At 39.9% G+C, this 19,863-nt stretch overlaps 1 protein-coding gene across 2 annotated transcripts in view; it reads left to right on the forward strand.

Moving 5' to 3' along the window:
* The window catches only part of SHQ1 (SHQ1, H/ACA ribonucleoprotein assembly factor), a 103,811-nt gene that overhangs the window by 15,333 nt on the left and 68,615 nt on the right, over positions 1 to 19,863 (forward strand). For both annotated transcript variants that reach the window (XM_024982511.2, NM_001035049.2), the window contains one exon: positions 8,390 to 8,517. In XM_024982511.2, coding sequence (XP_024838279.1) covers positions 8,390 to 8,517 — 128 coding nt within the window. The remainder of the gene's footprint in view (positions 1 to 8,389; positions 8,518 to 19,863) is intronic.

A 19,863-nucleotide genomic window follows, 5' to 3' on the forward strand; every position in this document is an offset into this window, starting at 1 on the left:
TCATTACCTCATTTTAGCACACCACAGAAATCTTTTAAGGTACTTCTTTGAGTTTTTTGTTCTCCAGGCTTTAAAATAGAACACTGCATTCCTGAGAATACATACCATTCTTTTGAGAAGACTCTGTTGTGATTAATGGTATATATGAATAAAAACACATTTCAGTTTCTTTAAGAATTTGAATCTACATGTACTGCATTTCTTGGCTGATCTAGGGGTGGGTTTTCCCAACACTTTTATCCACTAGCACCTGTAATCAAGGATCCATTTCAAATTAATAAATAACTTTATTGGGATAGGACATAAATACAGTCTAATTTTAAGTTTTGCTTTATTTCCCATCTGCATCAGTTGTATCTTGAGCTATCATGTGTCTCTGTCCGGCTTATATTTGTTGAAGGAACAAAACTAAGGGGTAGGTAAATAATCACTTGCCTTGGAAAGATTGTGATGTGTCTCATTGATCACGAATAGCAGCACTTCTTGCAAGGAAGTGATTGTCCCCAGGTGTCTGTGAGTATTTGATAGCTTTCTTAGGATGTCAGTAGTATTTTGGAGAAGGCAATGGCAACCCACTCCAGTACTCTTGCCTGGAAAATCCCATGGACGGAGGAGCCTGGTGGGCTGCAGTCCATGGGGTTGCGAAGAGTCAGACATGACTAAGCGACTTCACTTTCACTTTTCACTTACCTGCATTGGAGAAGGAAATGGCAACCCACTCCAGTGTTCTTGCCTGGAGAATCCCTGGGACAGGGAGCCTGGTGGGCTGCCGTCTATGGGGTTGCGAAGAGTCAGACATGACTAAGCGACTTCACTTTCACTTTTCACTTACCTGCATTGGAGAAGGAAATGGCAACCCACTCCAGTGTTCTTGCCTGGAGAATCCCTGGGACGGGGAGCCTGGTGGGCTGCCGTCTATGGGGTCGCACAGAGTTGGATATGACTGAAGCGACTTAGCAGCAGCAGCAGCAGTGTTTTGATATAGACCTCAGGTAATATTCTCCCCATACTCTGGGCCGGCAGTTTCTAAACTGTTACGTATGCAGCTATTCCCTTGTACAGTGCTCTCAGCTTATCGAGTTCTCTTGTGTGATTATTTCAGTTTTCACAGCAGTGAGGAAGAGGGGGTTAAGGGACTCACCCAAGGTCACACCACTGCTAAGTGACTCATCTGGGACTTGAAAAGAGTCTTTCCATTTATCATTTTGTATTTCCTTTTCATGTACACTATTTCAGTTTAACTGCTGTTGCTCTTGTGATTAACATTCTATCTCCTGTGACTCAGTGGGAGACTAATTGGAATGGCAGAAATATATCTTGTGATGTGCAAATGGGTTGAGTGATATGTGACGATGAATGGTGGAACCCTTCAACATCCTCAGGGAAGCTGTGTAAGAGTAGGGTGGGTTATATTTTGGAGGACATCTGAGAGATTCAACTCCATTTACATTGCCATTTCTAATTACCTTTATCTCTCCAATTGTGATTTTAAATGTCCACTGAAGAATAATTTGAAGAAACCCATTTAAAATCATGCTGAATATTTAAATTGGAAATTTCATTGTCAGCAAATTTCCTGGGCAAACATGAAAACAGGTTGAGCTTTACAAGACAGAAATTTTGAGTGGGAGGGAGCTTAATTAGCAGAACTGCCTATCTCTTCTCTTCTAAAACTTGAAGAATAGTGATATGGCCTGAGAGAGTTAGGAAATTGGAATTTATAGTTAGCAGTGTGATATTAGAAGCAGCCCTTATTTTTCTCTATCTTCTGTGTCTTTATCCAGAAGCACATTTTCTTTAATAGTATGCATGAAATGTTTTTTGTATTACTCCAGGAAGGGTTCTTTTTACATAAGCGGTTTAAATTCAGCTTCAGGCAAGTTGGAGGCTGAGAGTCAGGAGGTAAAGATTCTTTGTGACTTTTCTGGTAGGAATGGTGGTGGTGGTATAGTCACTAAGTCGTGTCCGACTCTTTGTGACTCCTTGGACTATAGCTGGCCAGGCTCCTCTGTCCATGAGATTCTCCAGGCAAGAATACTGGAGTGGGTTGCCATTTCCTTCTCCAGAGGATCTTCCTGACCCAGGAATCAAACCAACATCTCTTGCATTGCAGGCAGACTCTTCGACTGAGCTATAACGGGAGCTGGTAGGAATAAGACCAGTTATTTGTCATTTTTGTTTTACTCTTTATTTATATTAGCTGACTGACTCGCCCAAATGTGTTGAATTAAATGAAGTGCAAGTAAAATTCTTTTAAATTATCAGTTAAAAATCACTGCTTATTTTGTCATTCTTAATGGTTAATACAGTGGAAGAAAAGGTTTATTTTAAATTCTTACCTACTATGAAGACAATACACTGCATGTTTTGTATTAAAATTTATATGTATATAATGTGATATGCATGTGTAATACATAGTAGATTTTACATTAGCATAATACATGATGTTTTCAAGTTGTTTGACTTGCCCTCACAAGTCATGATGTCTCTTCATGTTGTCCATGTTGTCAGGTTTTTCAGTAGCTTGCTGCTGCTATTGGTGCTGCTAAGTCGCTTCAGTCGTGTCCGACTCTGTGCGACCCCATAGACGGCAGCCCACCAGGCTCCCCCGTACCTGGAATTATCCAGGCAAGAACACTGGAGTGGGTTGCCATTTCCTTCTCCAATGCATGAACGTGAAAAGTGAAAGTGAAGCCGTTCAGTCGTGTCCGACTCTTAGTGACCCCATGGACTGCAGCCCACCAGGCTCCTCTGTCCATGGGACTTTTCAGGCAAGAGTACTGGAGTGGGGTGCCATTGCCTTCTCCATTTCAGTAGCTTAAGGAAAACTAATTTAAATTTTACCCTAAGGCAGAACACCGTGAGGTAAATTGACTATATACAAAAATTTATACATTCCAAAGGCACATGTAAATGACTTCAGGTTATTATTGTTTTAAAAATCCTTTCTTGTAAAATCTGGGTACCAGTGTGTGATATTTTCCCCCATAAGTTTTGCATCCCAGCAGAATGCTGAGCATGTAAAGTTGATCCATTATACTTTTTGATTATCCATTTCTTGCCATTTTAAATTTATTTTGGTATTATTTTCACAGTAAAGTATGTTGAAGGAATTTTGAAACATTCGTTAATAGTCCTTCCTTTTTTGCTTATTATAATTTCCATATTTCTCTAGCTGAGCCTGGTTTTTGTTTTTTTTTCCTTCCCAGGCAAGTTTTTTTTTTTTTAATTGTTGGCATATATTTTACTTTAACCAGTTCATAAAGTCTCACTTATTCTCTTATTAAAGAAAATAAAAGAATTTAGTTAACATTCAAAATAACAAGATAAGAAAAGGGACAACAATGATTATATAGCATTTGAAGTGCCTTTTTTGGGACTGAGAGAAGACCTTTTGTTTATTTATTTATTTTTAAAAATTGAGGTGTAGTTGATTTACAATATTATATTAGTTTCAAGTGTACAACATAGTGATTCACAATTTTTATAGATTATACTTCGTTTAAAGTTATTATATAACCTATATATATATAAAGTTATTATATATATATATGTATATATATACACTGTATATATAAAGTTATTATATAACCTAGATAGCATATTCAAAAGCAGAGACATTACTTTGCCAACAAAGGTCCGTCTAGTCAAGGCTATGGTTTTTCCTGTGGTCATGTATGGATGTGAAATTTGGACTGTGAAGAAAGCTGAGAGCCGAAGAATTGATGCTTTTGAACTGTGGTGTTGGAGAAGACTCTTGAGAGTCCCTTGGACTGCAAGGAGATCCAACCAGTCCATTCTGAAGGAGATCAGCCCTGGGATTTCTTTGGAAGGAATGATGCTAAAGCTGAAACTCCAGTACCTTGGCCACCTCATGCGAAGAGTTGACTCATTGGAAAAGACTCTGATGCTGGGAGGGATTAGGGGCAGGAGGAGAAGGGGATGACAGAGGATGAGATGGCTGGATGGCATCACTGACTTGATGGACGTGAGTCTGAGTGAACTCCAGGAGAGGGTGATGGACAGGGAGGCCTGGTGTGCTGCGATTCATGGGGTTGAAAAGAGTCGGACATGACTGAGCGACTGAACTGAACTGAAAGTTATTATAAAATATTGACTCTATCCCCTGTACTGTACAATATGTCCTTATAGCTTATTTATTTTATATATGATAGTTTATACCTCTTAATCTGGGGAGTCTTGTAAAATTGTAATGTTCAGCATTATACATTTGGTAAAGAAGATGATAGAATGATCAAGCTCCTGGATTTATTGAGGAGATCTCACAATGACACGGAGAAGGCAATGGCACCCGACTCCAGTACTCTTGCCTGGAAAATCCCATGGACGGAGGAGCCTTGTAGGCTGCAGTCCATAGGGTCGCGAAGAGTTGGACACGACTGAGTGACTTCACTGTCACTTTTCATTTTCATGCTTTGGAGAAGGAAATGGCAACCCACTCCAGTGTTCTTGCCTGGAGAATCCCAGGGATGGGGGAGTCTGTTGGGCTGCCGTCTATGGGGTCGCACAGAGTCGGACACAACTGAAGCGACTTAGCAGTAGCAGCAAAATGACAAGTAGTAATTAGAAGCTTGAAAAGAAAGGTTTACCTCCTTCCCAGTGTGGTTCTTTATGCAAAATAGCAACCTTCGGAAAAAACACTGGAATAAAATGTCACTTATTCATTCTTTCATGTATATACTTACTTGTTCTACCAATATTTGTTTGAATGACTTCCATGTCAGGCGGTGTTGCAGACAGCAGGCAGAGAATGGTGAATACATGGTAGCTGGCCTCAAGGGGCTTACACTCCAGTGGGGAAATGAAAAGTATTTCTATTGTGATAAGTGCTATGAAGAAAAGCCAGGTGAAGGGTTTAGAGAGCGACTGGGCATCTCACTGATTCCTCTATTTCCACATGTTTAAAATCGAATGCATCATTTTACCTGTAAAATCTTCCTGAATTTTCTGCTTGATAGGATGCCCTTTATTTCATCCCAGTCACCCAGGTTGAAAACCTGGGATTCACCTTGGACTTTGTTCTTTATTCCACATTTCCAGTCAATCCTGAAATTGTACCACTTATCTCTTTCTGCTTTGCTTCACTCCATCTCTTCCTGGCCCTCATCTGTGTCTGGCTTGTTGCATCTGTCCCCTAACTGCCCAGCTGGCGTTTCTCATTCCAGCCCTGCTCTTCTGCAGATCCATCAACCATAAAACCATTAGTGCAGTGTCTACTGAGAGTGAAAATCTGCTTAAGGCCTTACTGGGCTCTCCTTATGGATGTGAGAGTTGGACTGTGAAGAAGGCTGAGCGCTGAAGAATTGATGCTTTTGAACTGTGGTGTTGGAGAAGACTCTTGAGAGTCCCTTGGACTGCAGGGAGATCCAACCAGTCCATTCTAAAGGAGATCAGCCCTGGGATTTCTTTGGAAGGAATGATGCTAAAGCTGAAACTCCAGTGCTTTGGCCACCTCATGCGAAGAGTTGACTCATTGGAAAAGACTCTGATGCTGGGAGGGATTGGGGGCAGGAGGAGAAGGGGACGACAGACGATGAGATGGCTGGATGGCATCACTGACTTGATGGATGTGAGTCTGAGTGAACTCTGGGAGTTGGTGATGTACAGGGAGGCCTGGCGTGCTGTGATTCATGGGCTCGCAAAGAGTAGGACACTACTGAGCGACTGATCTGATCTGATCTGGTCTGGGCTCTCCTTTGCCTAAAGCATAAATTCCTAACTCCTTAGCATGTATAGAAAGTTTTCTGTTATCTGGATGCTACCTGCCTCTGTGGTGTCTATTTTGCCACCCCCTGCCCACATTTCATATGATGACAGTAATGAATGTTTGCATCTCCCCACCTGTACCACACTGCTTCTCACACATTTTTTTACTTCTGATTTCCCTTTGCCAGCTGATTTTTCCCCTTTTCCTGCTTTCCCTGAATAACTTTGACTTATCCTGCAAGGCTGGGCTCAATTGTCACCCCCTGGCACCCTTGCTTCCAGCAAGGGTGGAAGTGCTCATGTGTTATAGCTCATCTTGTTTTTACTGCATTATTTTGTAACATTCTGTGTTTTTTTTTTTTTTCTATTGTTCCCATTGAATTGTGGTGCCCTGAAGGACAGGGCAAGAGTCTTACTGGTCTTCCCTCTTACGCCACAAAGAGGGCACTCAGTGAATGCCCATTGAACTCATGGCATTTTAAAACTTGAAAATAATTTATTCTGAAACGTAGAGCATCAGTCGACCTTAGATGTTGGGCATCACAAGGAATGAACCATCACTGTTTAGATGAGGGACTGTACTAGTGAGATTTTACTCAAAACATTTTTGAATTTTTTGAGGGGTGTGCATGAAGGTGGCAGAGATACTGTTTTACAAGAGGATTTTCCCCCTATTATTTTTCCTCCTGGGGAAAAAAACAGCATCTTTTCAGATGGGCCCTTCTGCTGCTGCTGTTGCTGCTGCTGCTGCGTCACTTCAGTCGTGTCTGACTCTGTGTGACCCCAGAGATGGCAGCCCACCAGTCTCCCCCGTCCCTGGGATTCTCCATGCAAGAGCACTGGAGTGGGTTGCCCTTCTTCTATCCTTGATTAAAACGTCCTTGGTGCTCCAGCTTTCAACACCCTTTCCTCTCAGGTGGCCACTTCACCCTGGGTGTTCTGTCCTCTTCTTTCGCCTCAGTAACTGTGTGAATGCTCAGGACTTCTGTGTGTCTCTCTTGAGCACAGGTTAGCATATCTGACTGCCTGGGGGACAAGTTTCTGTCTTTCCTACAAGGACACCTCCAATAACTCGTCCCAAAGCAGAAGCCGTTCCCTCTCCAGTCGAGTCTGTTAGCATCCTGTGTCACTGTCTCTGTGGGGGGCACCTAACTGTTCAGGCCAGAGTCCTGGGCAACAGCCTGATCCCGAGAGGAGCTGGCACTGAGAATTACTCCTTCAAGATAATTGCTGTTCAGTTTTGTCCAATATGTGCTTTATTTCCTCACTCATAAAAATGGAAAGTTTATATTGGTTAATAGCTTGGATTTCAGACTGAGACTTAAAGGGGTCCAAATCCTGGCCCCACTTATCACTGGTTCTTTGACCTTAACCCTGGTACACAACTTTTCCAGCCCTCAGTTTCCACTCGTGTAAAAGGGGAGTATTGATAGCACCCGTTGCCTAATGAAGTGGTGTGGGTATTCAAGGAAATAATGAATGAAAAGCACTTAGTGCAGGGCTTGCCACATCCAAAGAACTCAGTAAGTTATCTGTGATCTTTCTAATTTTAAAAAGATTTCAGTATCTCAGTTGAAAGTCTTAAAAATCTATTAAAGTCTTTAAAGTATTAAAACCATGAGCTAGAAAGTCCAGTGTATCAAAACGACCAGTGTCTTGAGGTTCTAATTACCTGAAATATCAATGAATTTCCCACCATAAGTTATACTTTATGTCATTCTTTTCCAACTTCCAACTTTGAATATAAGATAGTATTTGTGCTGTGTGTGCTATGCTAAGTTGCTTCCGTTGTGTCCAATTCTTTGTGACCCCATGGACTGTAGCCCCCCAGGCTCCTCTGTCCATGGGATTCTCCAGGCAAGAATACTGGAGTGGGTTGCCATGCCCTCCTCCAGGGGATGTTCCCGACCCAGGGATCAAACCAACGTTTCTTCTGTTTCCTGCATTTGCAGGTGGATTCTTTACCACTGCTGCCACCTGGGAAGCTGTAAGACAGCATCGTTTCTGAATAAGTGTCTTCAAAGAGTTTACTTTGAATGTAGCAGTTATTTTTCTAGTTAAAACTGAGAAAGTAAAGTACAGGAAAAGTAATTTTCTGTTCTCTGTGAAAGTTCCTTTTATCTTTTGCAATAGTTTTGACTTAGGGTCTATAAATATTAGCATAGCTAAATGAAATAGATTGCGTCTTGGAAGGAAACATGAATGCACATACTAAAAAATGATGTGTGTGTGTATGTGAGAGAGAGACCTCTTGGTGGTGGTGGTGGAATTAAAATACTATTTATTATAAGCTTATGAAAATTTGTAATATTTGCAAATTGCACAAGGCCTAGCCTTCATGAGCATTGTGTATTCAGATTTGCTTCATCCCACATAACTGTGGTATAGGACATAGGACTTTAGAGGGGACTGGTCTTCTCTGTACTTTCTGTTTAAAAAGATCGCAAATGTCAAATACCCCTTTAGTCTGAGGCTTACTTTGCATTTATGATGATTAGTAACCACAGTGAAAGTCATAGCAGCGCTCAGTCTTGCTTTGAAATGTGCTTTAAATCAGTCTGTATTTCTAGTACAAATACGATGAATTAAGGTAAAATTTTAAACAGTGAAAACCAGCCTGATTATATGTAACAAGCCCCTTCTTTTTTTTTTTTTTTTCCAGAGCTGACTTTATGGAAGATGAAGCAGTTAAGCAGGTTTTGGAATATAATCCTTGGTGGAGTGATTTATATTCAGAAATGATGACCTCTTTGGGAAAGAGTCAGGAGGAAGAAAATCTTGCTGCGTTAGGTAAGAAACTCAAAATAAGACTCATTTGCACACTGCCTTTCTTAAACACACAATTGTAATTGTCACATGGGGTGAAGATATTATTTTGATTTGCTAATTTTGGAAATAGGAGCTTTACCCGGGACTTGGAAATGTCACACAGTACTTATACTTATTTGTCTGAGAAAATTCTTTTGGAATATATTTTACTTTTGAATCATTGGGGTTCTTTAAAATTTCTTAATTTTTTAAATATTTTTATCAAATTTAGGGACATGTGTAGTTGTTGAATAATCTGCTTGTGGGATCTGAATGTTCCTCTGTGGTAAAGGCGTTTGAGTATTAGTAATGGTGAGAAAAGACCAAGTTTTCCATCCCTTTGTCTGTTGGATGAATTTGATAAGTTCTCCCCAGTTATTTCAGAAGTGGTTTCATGTGGAAGCAGGACTAGTTATCTTCCTTTCTGTACCTTACAGAGAGCAATTTTTACCAAATAAGGCTGAGTTAGGGGGTTTTATGAGCCACAAGAGACGATTGTGCCATGCTTAACATTAAGCCAAATATTATACACAGAGTTGTAGTTTTAGACAAGCATTTTATTAATGGGCTTCCCGAGTGGTGCAGTGGTAAAAAAATATGTCTGCCAGTGCAGGAGACATAAGAAATATGGGTTCAATCCCTGGATTGGGTAGATTCCCTGGAGTAGGAAATGGCAACCCACTCCAGTAGTCTTGCCTGGAGAATGCCATGGACAGAGGAGCCTGGTGGGCTATGGTCCATGGGGTCACAAAACAGTTCGACATGACTGAGCACTCACACACATACACACACACACACACACACACACGCATTTTATTAACACCTTTTCTAAGTGGGAGGTTGGTATGTTAAGTCTGTGAATTAGAATTATAACAATTTCACATAGATCAAGAATAGTGGGCTAATGTTTTCTGTTATACTGATTTGGCTTTTAATTATACATTAAAAATACCATGCCTAGACTTGTGTTGTGATGATCATTTTGTAGTATATGCAGATGTTGAATTTTAATGCTGTACACTTGAAAATTATATAATAAAAATACATGTATTAAAAAATCCATCCTATGCATTATTTGAGAGCAAACAATCTTACTTCCAAAAAAAAAAAAAAAAGTCAGTGTTTAAATGAAAGGAACACACACACATACACACGTGCATGAAATGGAATATAGAATCTCCTCACTCCAAATTCCTTTTCCTGAAAATAATCACTGTTAACAATTTGGGGTATTCTAAACATATATACCCACATCTAAGCATTTGCTTTTAGAAGTTTATACACATAGATTCATATACACTCTCTTCTCACTTTGCTTCCTTTATAGTGTATGTTGTACATCTTCCATCAATGCTTACAGTTCTACCTGAAGCTTTTCATACCTGCCTAGTATCCTGTTGTGTTTTTGTGTCACAACTGGTGACTGTTTGGGTTGTTGACTACTTGTGGACATTCGGGGTGTTTACATGGTTCTGCAGTGACCTTCTTTGACCACTGATTCTGAAGAAACTGTTGCTTCACAGTATTTTGATCCTCTGCATAGAAATGCAGCAGCTTGCTATTTGTTCTATTTCTAGAGCCTTGAAAGAGCCTATCATGTAATGGGTACTCAACAAATATTTGTAGAATAAAATAAATATTGCAGTAAATATTTTTGTAATTAGGTTTCGTTAGAATTTAGGTGGTCTCTAGCAGATTGAAAAATTGCCAGTATTTTTTGGAGTTGACTCTCCGGCACAATGGAAATTTATTTGTAAATGATGATTCTTGTTACATTGTTTTCAGCAAATCCTTGGTTGTATATTTGATTTGAGTTCAAGAATCTTTCAGAGACTTCCCGTATCATGTAAGGGAATTTTCAGGCATGGGATTGCTAACACGATTTATAGACCTGCTTAGAAAGTTTGTTCAGACTTAAATCGTCAATGCTTTCTATTGGTTTGAGTCCGTTCCCCAGTTTTGGTGTGGTATCTTACTGAAGCAGTCTGGGAAGGAATTGGTGGTTGTGTAGTTTTCTGTCCACAAGGGTGAGCTAGTTGCCTTAAAAATCGAGATGGTATTTACCTTTAATTTAAATTTTAACTTGCTCTGCTTTAATCAGTTGTAGTGTATTCTAGGTCCTATTTTCTGTCTCAGTCGTTCTCTATGTATACTTTTAACAGAAGGCTAAGCCAGTTGGTGCCTTGAACCACTGTCCCTTCTGAGTCTCTGTGGTGTGTAACCCAGACTGGTGCTTCATACACATTCCCAGCCCATTAAACTGTTACAGTGCTTTATTCTAAGAATCACTTTTAAAAACAACAAGGGCATGTGATAAAGGTAGAGGAACTTGAATTCTTTGTTGTACAGATGGTATCTCTTGTAAATGTGTTAAGTAATGGTTATGCCTATGAAAGTGCTCAGTCGTGTCCAACTTTTTGCCACCCCCTGGACTATACAGTCCATGGAATTCTCCAGGCCAGAATACTGGAGTGGGTAGCCTTTCCCTTCTCCAGGGGATCTTCCCGACCCAGGAATTGAACTGGGGTCTCCTGCATTGCAGGTGGATTCTTTACCAACTGAGCTATCAGGGAAGCTTGGTTATGCATAGGATATAAGGGGGATATAATAGGGGGTTCAGGGTTTAATGCCCTCCTCCTCCACAGGCTGCTTTGTGACTTTGCAACTGCTCTGGGATGCTGTGGAAATCCTGTATCTGCCTCACAGAATTGTCATGAGGATTGAACTAGATCATTTACTTAAAATCTTAGCGTATTATGTGTTAGAAATATCAGTACAGAGTAAATCAATGGCAGGAGAGCCAGGAATTGGCTTCCGTTTGAAATGACAGTTTTTGCACATTTACATGGCTTTAAGGGCAAGTTCTTTGTTTACATGATTCTTCTTTCAGGTTTTTTTTTTTCTTGTTCAATGTTTTGAGACACCCAGAATTGGAGGCACACATTGAAATGCGTCGAACCGGGCTCAAATAGGGGAGAAAAGAAATAAACCAAAACATGAACTTTGAAGTTCTCAGCTCATTCAAGCAGCGTGCTGCTGCTGTAATTTCCCCCTTCCTCCTCTTCCTCTCATCCCCTCTTTGCTCCCAGGCCTTCTTCCTCTCTGTCATCGCAGGGGGACATTTCCAGCAGATACAACAGTGCAGGTGAGGGGTGCGTCTTGGATTCCTCCTCCTCCTAAAGCATTAAGCTGGATTGTCTTGATTTCCAGATAAGCCTTAGGTGATAAACTTTGTCCCCTGTCTTTGCCTCGGTTATGACTTGTCATATTCGTCACGTCGCTCTGAGTTACAACGCGGAGACTTTCCTTGCCGTCTTCAATTCTGTAATGATCTGGATCTTCCTCCCCAAAGGCTTGTAAATGGAAGTGTTAAATGCAGTGCTCCCACTGAGCTCTGGTTTCACGAGGATGAACTTACCACATTTCCCATGTTGTGTCTCAGCAGTTAATCTCAGCTCAAGAATCTTGGCACATGATCGCTTGTTATGACACCACGTAACACTCGTAGTCGGTGAACTTCCTAGCAGGGACATCCTGTTTGGCACCAGTGTTTGCGGAGTTAAACTGTCAGCATCAGCCCTGAAAGCTGCAACACTGTGGGGCTGGCCACTGGGGCCAAGGGTTTGAGTGCAGTACCTTTTCTTCTGATTCCCCTGATCTGTTTCCAGAAAGTGTACAATGGAATAGGTTTGCATTTCTCTGAGAGGAGCCAGATCATGTATGATTTGTTGACCCACAGAGGACAAGGATGTTTGGGAAGGGAATTAGGCAGCAAAGATTTAAAAATAATAAAAACAGATGATGTTTGAAGTGAAGTAACAAAGTCACTTTCCACTTTGGTGGGAGCCACTTGGCGGTCTTCAAATGTTTTGGTGGAGTTTCTCATCTCGGGAGGTGATCTTGGGCCATTTGCTTCCATGTTAAGGCACCAGTTTCTTCCCCAAATAGAGCCCGAAATAGGCTTTTGTTTGACTGTAGATTATTTGTTGTTATGTGTTCAGTTGCTGAGTCTTATCTGATTCTTTGTGACCCCCTGAACTGTAGCCCAGCAGGTTCCTCTGTCCACAGGATTTCCCAGGCAAGAATACTTGAGCGGGTTGCAATTTCCTCCTCCAGGGGTTCTGCCTGATCCAGGGTTTGAACCTGTGAGACGCTCCTGAATCTCCTGCATTGGCAGGCAGATTCTTTACCACTGAGTCACCTGGGAAACCCTGTAGATTGTTTACAGAAGTATAATTAACCAAAATGTTATGAACTGGATAGCAAAGCTGCTATGTTGTGTAGCTAAAGTCACATGAATGCTTGACTTTATTATAAATGTTAATTGTGGTGGCAAGCATCCAAGTATTATTTGTACCGCGTCTGTAGTTATTTGTGGTGCTTCTCCTTGGTTGGACCTGACTGTGTGCAAATCTCCCCAAGTTTCCCTTTGGGTGATATGATTTATAGCTCTAATGTGAAAGGCCTGAGGGAGCTCAGACTTTTGGTTTCTCTACTGATTTCCCGGTTTGCTGTTATTGTTATTTATTATCTCTGGTTTCTTTGTTTGAAGTTCAGAATTTAAATATTTCTGTGTATTTTTAATGAACTACTTAGGCCAAACTGGAACTCAAACCACCCAGGAAAAGGTGGGTGTGTTGTAAGTGAAGGTTAGGGGCACCCAGCATTCAGGAATTTGGAAGAGTGCATTCAAGTCAGCCTTGTGTGTACAGTCATAGAAAATTATTTGTGATGTATGGAAAGACTTATCTGTGGGTCATATAACATCAGAGCTCATAGTACCCAAGTCAACCTTTACAAATCATTGAATACATACAGGTGTGATGACTTAGGAGTAAGGAATAAATGTGTGTGTGAATGATTTGGTATGTTGTTCACTGGTTCTGGGCACGCTTACCTTGTGATTCAGAATTCCATGGAAGCAGAAGTCTTTCTTAGCCAGCTAGAGTCTAAAGGCTTTTCTCTAGTGAGATCCTATTGTCACGATCACCTGGCACTTTCCTATTAGCTAAACTAATGAACGTCTCCAAAACTGTACTTAAGGGAATACCTTCTCAGGTGTTCTTGCTGAGTGATAGGAGTCTTCAAATATTTTGTCAGATATGTGTTCTTCATGCAGCGAAGAAATGTTCCTTTTAATAGTTTCCTCACATCAGACCACTTTAAGTGAACGGAGAGCTTCTCTTTAATTGAAAAATCTTCATATGAGCCCTGTAATGGGACAGTCAATACCCACTTGATCTGTCACATGAATTTCTTTTTTAGAATTCAATCTTTTTTTGTTTTTTTAGAAGTCAGTCTTTAAAGAGTGCTTCTCCTAACTGTGTTATACTCACCTGTATTATTAAACTTTAAAATATACACATTTCTTTTTGTTGCTGGCCAGCAAATTAAATACGTTCATATAGTTACTTGTTTATGTGAACAATGCTTGTACAAATACACTAAAATTTTTTTTTTCTTTTTTTTTTTATAATAAAAAATTATACATGTGTTCCCCATCCTGAACCCTCCTCCCTCCTCCCTCCCCATACCATCCCTCTGGGTCGTCCCAGTGCACCAGCCCCAAGCATCCAGTATCGTGCATTGAACCTGGACTGGCATCTCGTTTCATACATGATATTTTACATGTTTCAATGCCATTCTCCCAAATCTTCCCACCCTCTCCCTCTCCCACAGAGTCCATAAGACTGTTCTATACATAAGTGTCTCTTTTGCTGTCTCGTATACAGGGTTATCGTTACCATCTTTCTAAATTCCATATATATGCGTTAGTATACTGTATTGGTGTTTTTCCTTCTGGCTTACTTCACTCTGTATAATAGGCTCCAGTTTCATCCACCTCATTAGAACTGATTCAAATGTATTCTTTTTAATGGCTGAGTAATACTCCATTGTGTATATGTACCATAGCTTTCTTATCCATTCATCTGCTGATGGACATCTAGGTTGCTTCCATGTCCTGGCTATTATAAACAGTGCTGCGATGAACATTGGGGTACACGTGTCTCTTTCCCTTCTGGTTTCCTCAGTGTGTATGCCCAGCAGTGGGATTGCTGGATCATAAGGCAGTTCTATTTCCAGTTTTTTAAGGAATCTCCACACTGTTCTCCATAGTGGCTGTACTAGTTTGTATTCCCACCAACAGTGTAAGAGGGTTCCCTTTTCTCCACACCCTCTCCAGCATTTATTATTTGTAGACTTTTGGATCGCAGCCATTCTGACTGGTGTGAAATGGTACCTCATAGTGGTTTTGATTTGCATTTCTCTGATAATGAGTGATGTTGAGCATCTTTTCATGTGTTTGTTAGCCATCTGTATGTCTTCTTTGGAGAAATGTCTATTTAGATCTTTGGCCCATTTTTTGATTGGGTCATTTATTTTTCTGGAGTTGAGCTGTAGGAGTTGCTTGTATATTTTTGAGATTAGTTGTTTGTCAGTTGCTTCATTTGCTATTATTTTCTCCCATTCTGAAGGCTGTCTTTTCACCTTGCTAATAGTTTCTTTTGATGTGCAGAAGCTTATAAGTTTAATTAGGTCCCATTTGTTTATTTTTGCTTTTATTTCCAATATTCTGGGAGGTGGGTCATAGAGGATCCTGCTGTGATGTATGTCAGAGAGTGTTTTGCCTATGTTCTCCTCTAGGAGTTTTATAGTTTCTGGTCTTACGTTGAGATCTTTAATCCATTTTGAGTTTATTTTTGTATATGGTGTTAGAAAGTGTTCTAGTTTCATTCTTTTACAAGTGGTTGACCAGATTTCCCAGCACCACTTGTTAAAGAGATTGTCTTTAATCCATTGTATATTCTTGCCTCCTTTGTCAAAGATAAGGTGTCCATATGTGCGTGGATTTATCTCTGGGCTTTCTATTTTGTTCCATTGATCTATATTTCTGTCTTTGTGCCAGTACCATACTGTCTTGATAACTGTGGCTTTGTAGTAGAGCCTGAAGTCAGGTAGGTTGATTCCTCCAGTTCCATTTTTCTTTCTCAAGATCGCTTTGGCTATTCGAGGTTTTTTGTATTTCCATACAAATTGTGAAATTATTTGTTCTAGCTCTGTGAAGAATACTGTTGGTAGCTTGATAGGGATTGCATTGAATCTATAAATTGCTTTGGGTAGTATACTCATTTTCACTATATTGATTCTTCCAATCCATGAACATGGTATATTTCTCCATCTATTAGTGTCCTTTTTGATTTCTTTCACCAGTGTTTTACAGTTTTCTATATATAGGTCTTTAGTTTCTTTAGGTAGATATATTCCTAAGTATTTTATTCTTTTCGTTGCAATGGTGAATGGAATTGTTTCCTTAATTTCTCTTTCTGTTTTCTCATTATTAGTGTATAGGAATGCAAGGGATTCCTGTGTGTTGATTTTATATCCTGCAACTTTACTATAATCATTGATTAGTTCTAGTAATTTTCTGGTGGAGTCTTTAGGGTTTTCTATGTAGAGGATCATGTCATCTGCAAATAGTGAGAGTTTTACTTCTTCTTTTCCAATTTGGATTCCTTTTATTTCTTTTTCTGCTCTGATTGCTGTGGCCAAAACTTCCAAAACTATGTTGAATAGTAGTGGTGAAAGTGGGCACCCTTGTCTTGTTCCTGACTTTAGAGGAAATGCTTTCAATTTTTCACCATTGAGGATAATGTTTGCTGTGGGTTTGTCATATATAGCTTTTATTATGTTGAGGTATGTTCCTTCTATTCCTACTTTCTGGAGAGTTTTTATCATAAATGGGTGTTGAATTTTGTCAAAGGCTTTCTCTGCATCTATTGAGATAATCATATGGTTTTTATTTTTCAATTTGTTAATGTGGTGTATTACATTGATTGATTTGCGGATATTGAAGAATCCTTGCATCCCTGGGATAAAGCCCACTTGGTCATGGTGTATGATCTTTTTAATGTGTTGTTGGATTCTGATTGCTAGAATTTTGTTTAGGATTTTTGCATCTATGTTCATCAGTGATATTGGCCTGTAGTTTTCTTTTTTTGTGGGATCTTTGTCAGGTTTTGGTATTAGGGTGATGGTGCCCTCATAGAATGAGTTTGGAAGTTTACCTTCCTCTGCAATTTTCTGGAAGAGTTTGAGCAGGATAGGTGTTAGCTCTTCTCTAAATTTTTGGTAGAATTCAGCTGTGAAGCTGTCTGGACCTGGGCTTTTGTTTGCTGGAAGATTTTTGATTACAGTTTCAATTTCCGTGCTTGTGATGGGTCTGTTAAGGTTTTCTATTTCTTCCTGGTCGAGTTTTGGAAAGTTGTACTTTTCTAAGAATTTGTCCATTTCTTCCTCGTTGTCCATTTTTGGCTGAAAAAAATAGTGTATTTTATGTCATATCCTGTCTTTTTTTTTTTTTTTTTTTTAGTACTAACGGTATTTTAGTAAGTAAAGGAATATTGCTTCTAGTAATTTCATGTAAGGGTATTTAAGATTTTTTTCCCCAAGAGAACAGACTGCAAAAAACTGCTGGAAGGAAACCTTACAGCAAAAAGAAGCCATGTTAAACTTAAGGCTCCTGAGAGTATAGACATGAAAACGATATGTGAAAAGGGACCATTATGCGGGAGTAATCATATTCTTTTCCTTCAGGCTTTTGCCCAGTTGTGATGAACAGAAGGGCAGTCTTTTGTTGAGCAGAGACAGAAAGGCTGGGACTTAACTAGCTATTAAGATAGTGACTTGGGAATACTAAAAAGGTGGTTTAATAATTTTTGGTTTCTGAGAAGGTGTCAAAAACACGTGGCTTTTATTAACTCTTCTCCACTAAGAAGAGGCTTCCTGAGTTAAAACTGAGCTCATGCCCTCTCAGCTAGTGGCCAAGTTTCCTGCCTTTCTTTGCCCCTGGATGTGTTTGTAAGACTTAAGTCCTCGATGATAGGAAGTGAGTGAAAGTGCTGTGTGCACTTTCTGGATCAATTCCTTAGAAAAAGGTGTTTGTCATCCTCTTCTTCTTCCACTTTGCCATTGGTTGGAAAATTTTAACCTGAAACAGCATCTTATACCATAGATGGAAGTCATATAGTGGAAATGCTGATACTCACCCGTTCTGGACTGTTCACTCCGAGTAGTAGTGTGAGAAACTTCTGTCTTACTGAAGCCACTGTATTTTGGGTCTGTCTGTATGTACATTTTATATGCCTATATGTGTGTGTGTGCTAAGTTGCTTCCACCCTGTCCAACTCTTTGTGAGCCTGTGGACTATAACCCACCAAGCTTCTCTGACCGTGGGATTCTCCAGGCAAGAATACTGGAGTGGGTTGCCATTTCCTTCTCCAATGCATGAAAGAGAAAAGTGAAAGTGAAGTCGCTCAGTTGTGTCCGACTCTTAGCGACCCCATGGACTGCAGCCTACCAGGCTCCTCTGTCCATGGATTTTCCAGGCAAGAGTACTGGAGTGGGGTGCCATTGCCTTCTCCATTGGTAAGGTGACTGATATTTAAAAGAGATAGTGTCTCTCTCTTCTGTTGATAATTTATTGGGAATGGGAAAAATATTGTATTTGCAGGTGACAAAAACCTAAAGTGCTTGGAAGTAGTATTTAGCAAGAAAAGCAGCAGATCTATTTGATAAAGTTGGTGGTTCAATACAGTAGAAAAGATGGCTTACTGAGCAGACTGTGCGGGCACAATTAACTCCTCATCTGTAATTAACCAAAATCTGAAAATACAAAAAAGTAATTTTCAGATAGATTATAGATTTAAATTTAAAAGAGGAAACGGTAACTCTTAAAGAAAAGCTGAGAGACTCCATGGACAATTCAGGAGTTGGAGAAACCTTATTGAAGGCTATAAATTCACAATCTGGTTTAAAAAAAAAAAAAAGATAGACATATTGGACTACACACAGACATAAATAATTCAATGACCTAAGATCCTCTGAACAGAGTCAGTAGAGATGCAGTAGATTTGGAGAGATGACTCGGGTTTGAATCCATAATAGACAAGTTCTTAAATATTTGACAAGCCATCCAGAAAATAACTGGGCAAAACATATGGGTAATTTATAGGAGAGCAGATCCAAGTTGCCAAACAAATCTATGAAATAATGTTTGGAGTTTACTAGTTAGAGAAATGCTAACTGACGTAACAGTGATATGTCACTGTATTAGTTTCCTCTTTTTGCATTCCAAGTTACCACAGATCAGAAACAGAGTTCTGATTTGGCTGTTTTCATGGGTCAGGAGACAGGTATGGAGACCCTGATACCCACCTGTCCTGGACTGTTCACTCTGAGTAGTAGTGTGAGAGAGAAACTTCAGTGTATTTTGGGTCTGTCTGTTACAGCAATTTAGCCTGTCCTGACCTGCATATAATGGACAATTCTGAAACCTGGAAAAAAGGCTTCAAAGTTATTTTGGCAATACTTTGATATTCACTGGTTCTGGAAGCTAAATGTTCCTCATGACTGAGTTGAACAACTTTTAAAGTGAATTTGAAAGTGGTCTTCTTATGGGGCATGGAAGGAGAATGAAGAATTAATTTGTAAGGGAAGAGATTGATGACACTGACATAGAGGTAATAATATATCTAGATACTTAATAGTTTATCTAGATGCTTAGAAGCTGAGGTGTGGTCCTCTGCTAGGGGTCTTGGAAGGCTGGAGACAAATATGGCCATCTTTTCATTTTCAAAAAATAGATGTTTGCAGCTGTATTCCTTTCTGAAGCTCAGAGTTCTTTTCTAAGCTCACATGATGGTTGGCAGAACTTGATTCCTGCAACTATAGAACTGAGACCCCCATGTTCTTGTTGGCTTTCAGCCGGGGCATCACTCTCAGATATTAGAGGATCCCACAGTTCCCTGCCACGTGGCCCCCTCATGACATGACGTCTTATTTCTTCACGATTGGCGATTGGCGGGAGAGTCTCTGCCAATATCAGAACATAGTCATAATAATCGTAACAGTAACTGTCCTATCACTGTTGCCGTATTCTTTTGAATAGAATCAAGTCACAGTTCCTGCCCACACTCAAGTGATGTCTTATTGGAGGTTATTTTAGAATTTTTCTTACCACAGTCCTTTCATATCCATTAAACTGAAAATGGTTTTTAAAAAAGCATTTATGGCTGGGAGCAAGCAAGAGATATGCTTAGGGAAGGGAACTTCTGTCCATGACCATTACAAAGGAGAGATGTAGCCCTTAAATAAAGTATCTCTTAAAAACAGATAAATTTTTTGACCCAGTAAGTCTACTGTTGGGGATCTGTTTTATGGAAATAAGGCCTCCATTATCCAGTGACATATGATATGACATTTACTGCAGCATCATTAGCAGTGGCATAAAGTTGGAAGCAGAGTGAATGCCCATCAGTAGGGGGAGTG

This window comes from Bos taurus, chromosome 22 (genome assembly GCF_002263795.3).
Source record: "Bos taurus isolate L1 Dominette 01449 registration number 42190680 breed Hereford chromosome 22, ARS-UCD2.0, whole genome shotgun sequence".
NCBI classification, from domain to species: domain Eukaryota; kingdom Metazoa; phylum Chordata; class Mammalia; order Artiodactyla; family Bovidae; genus Bos; species Bos taurus.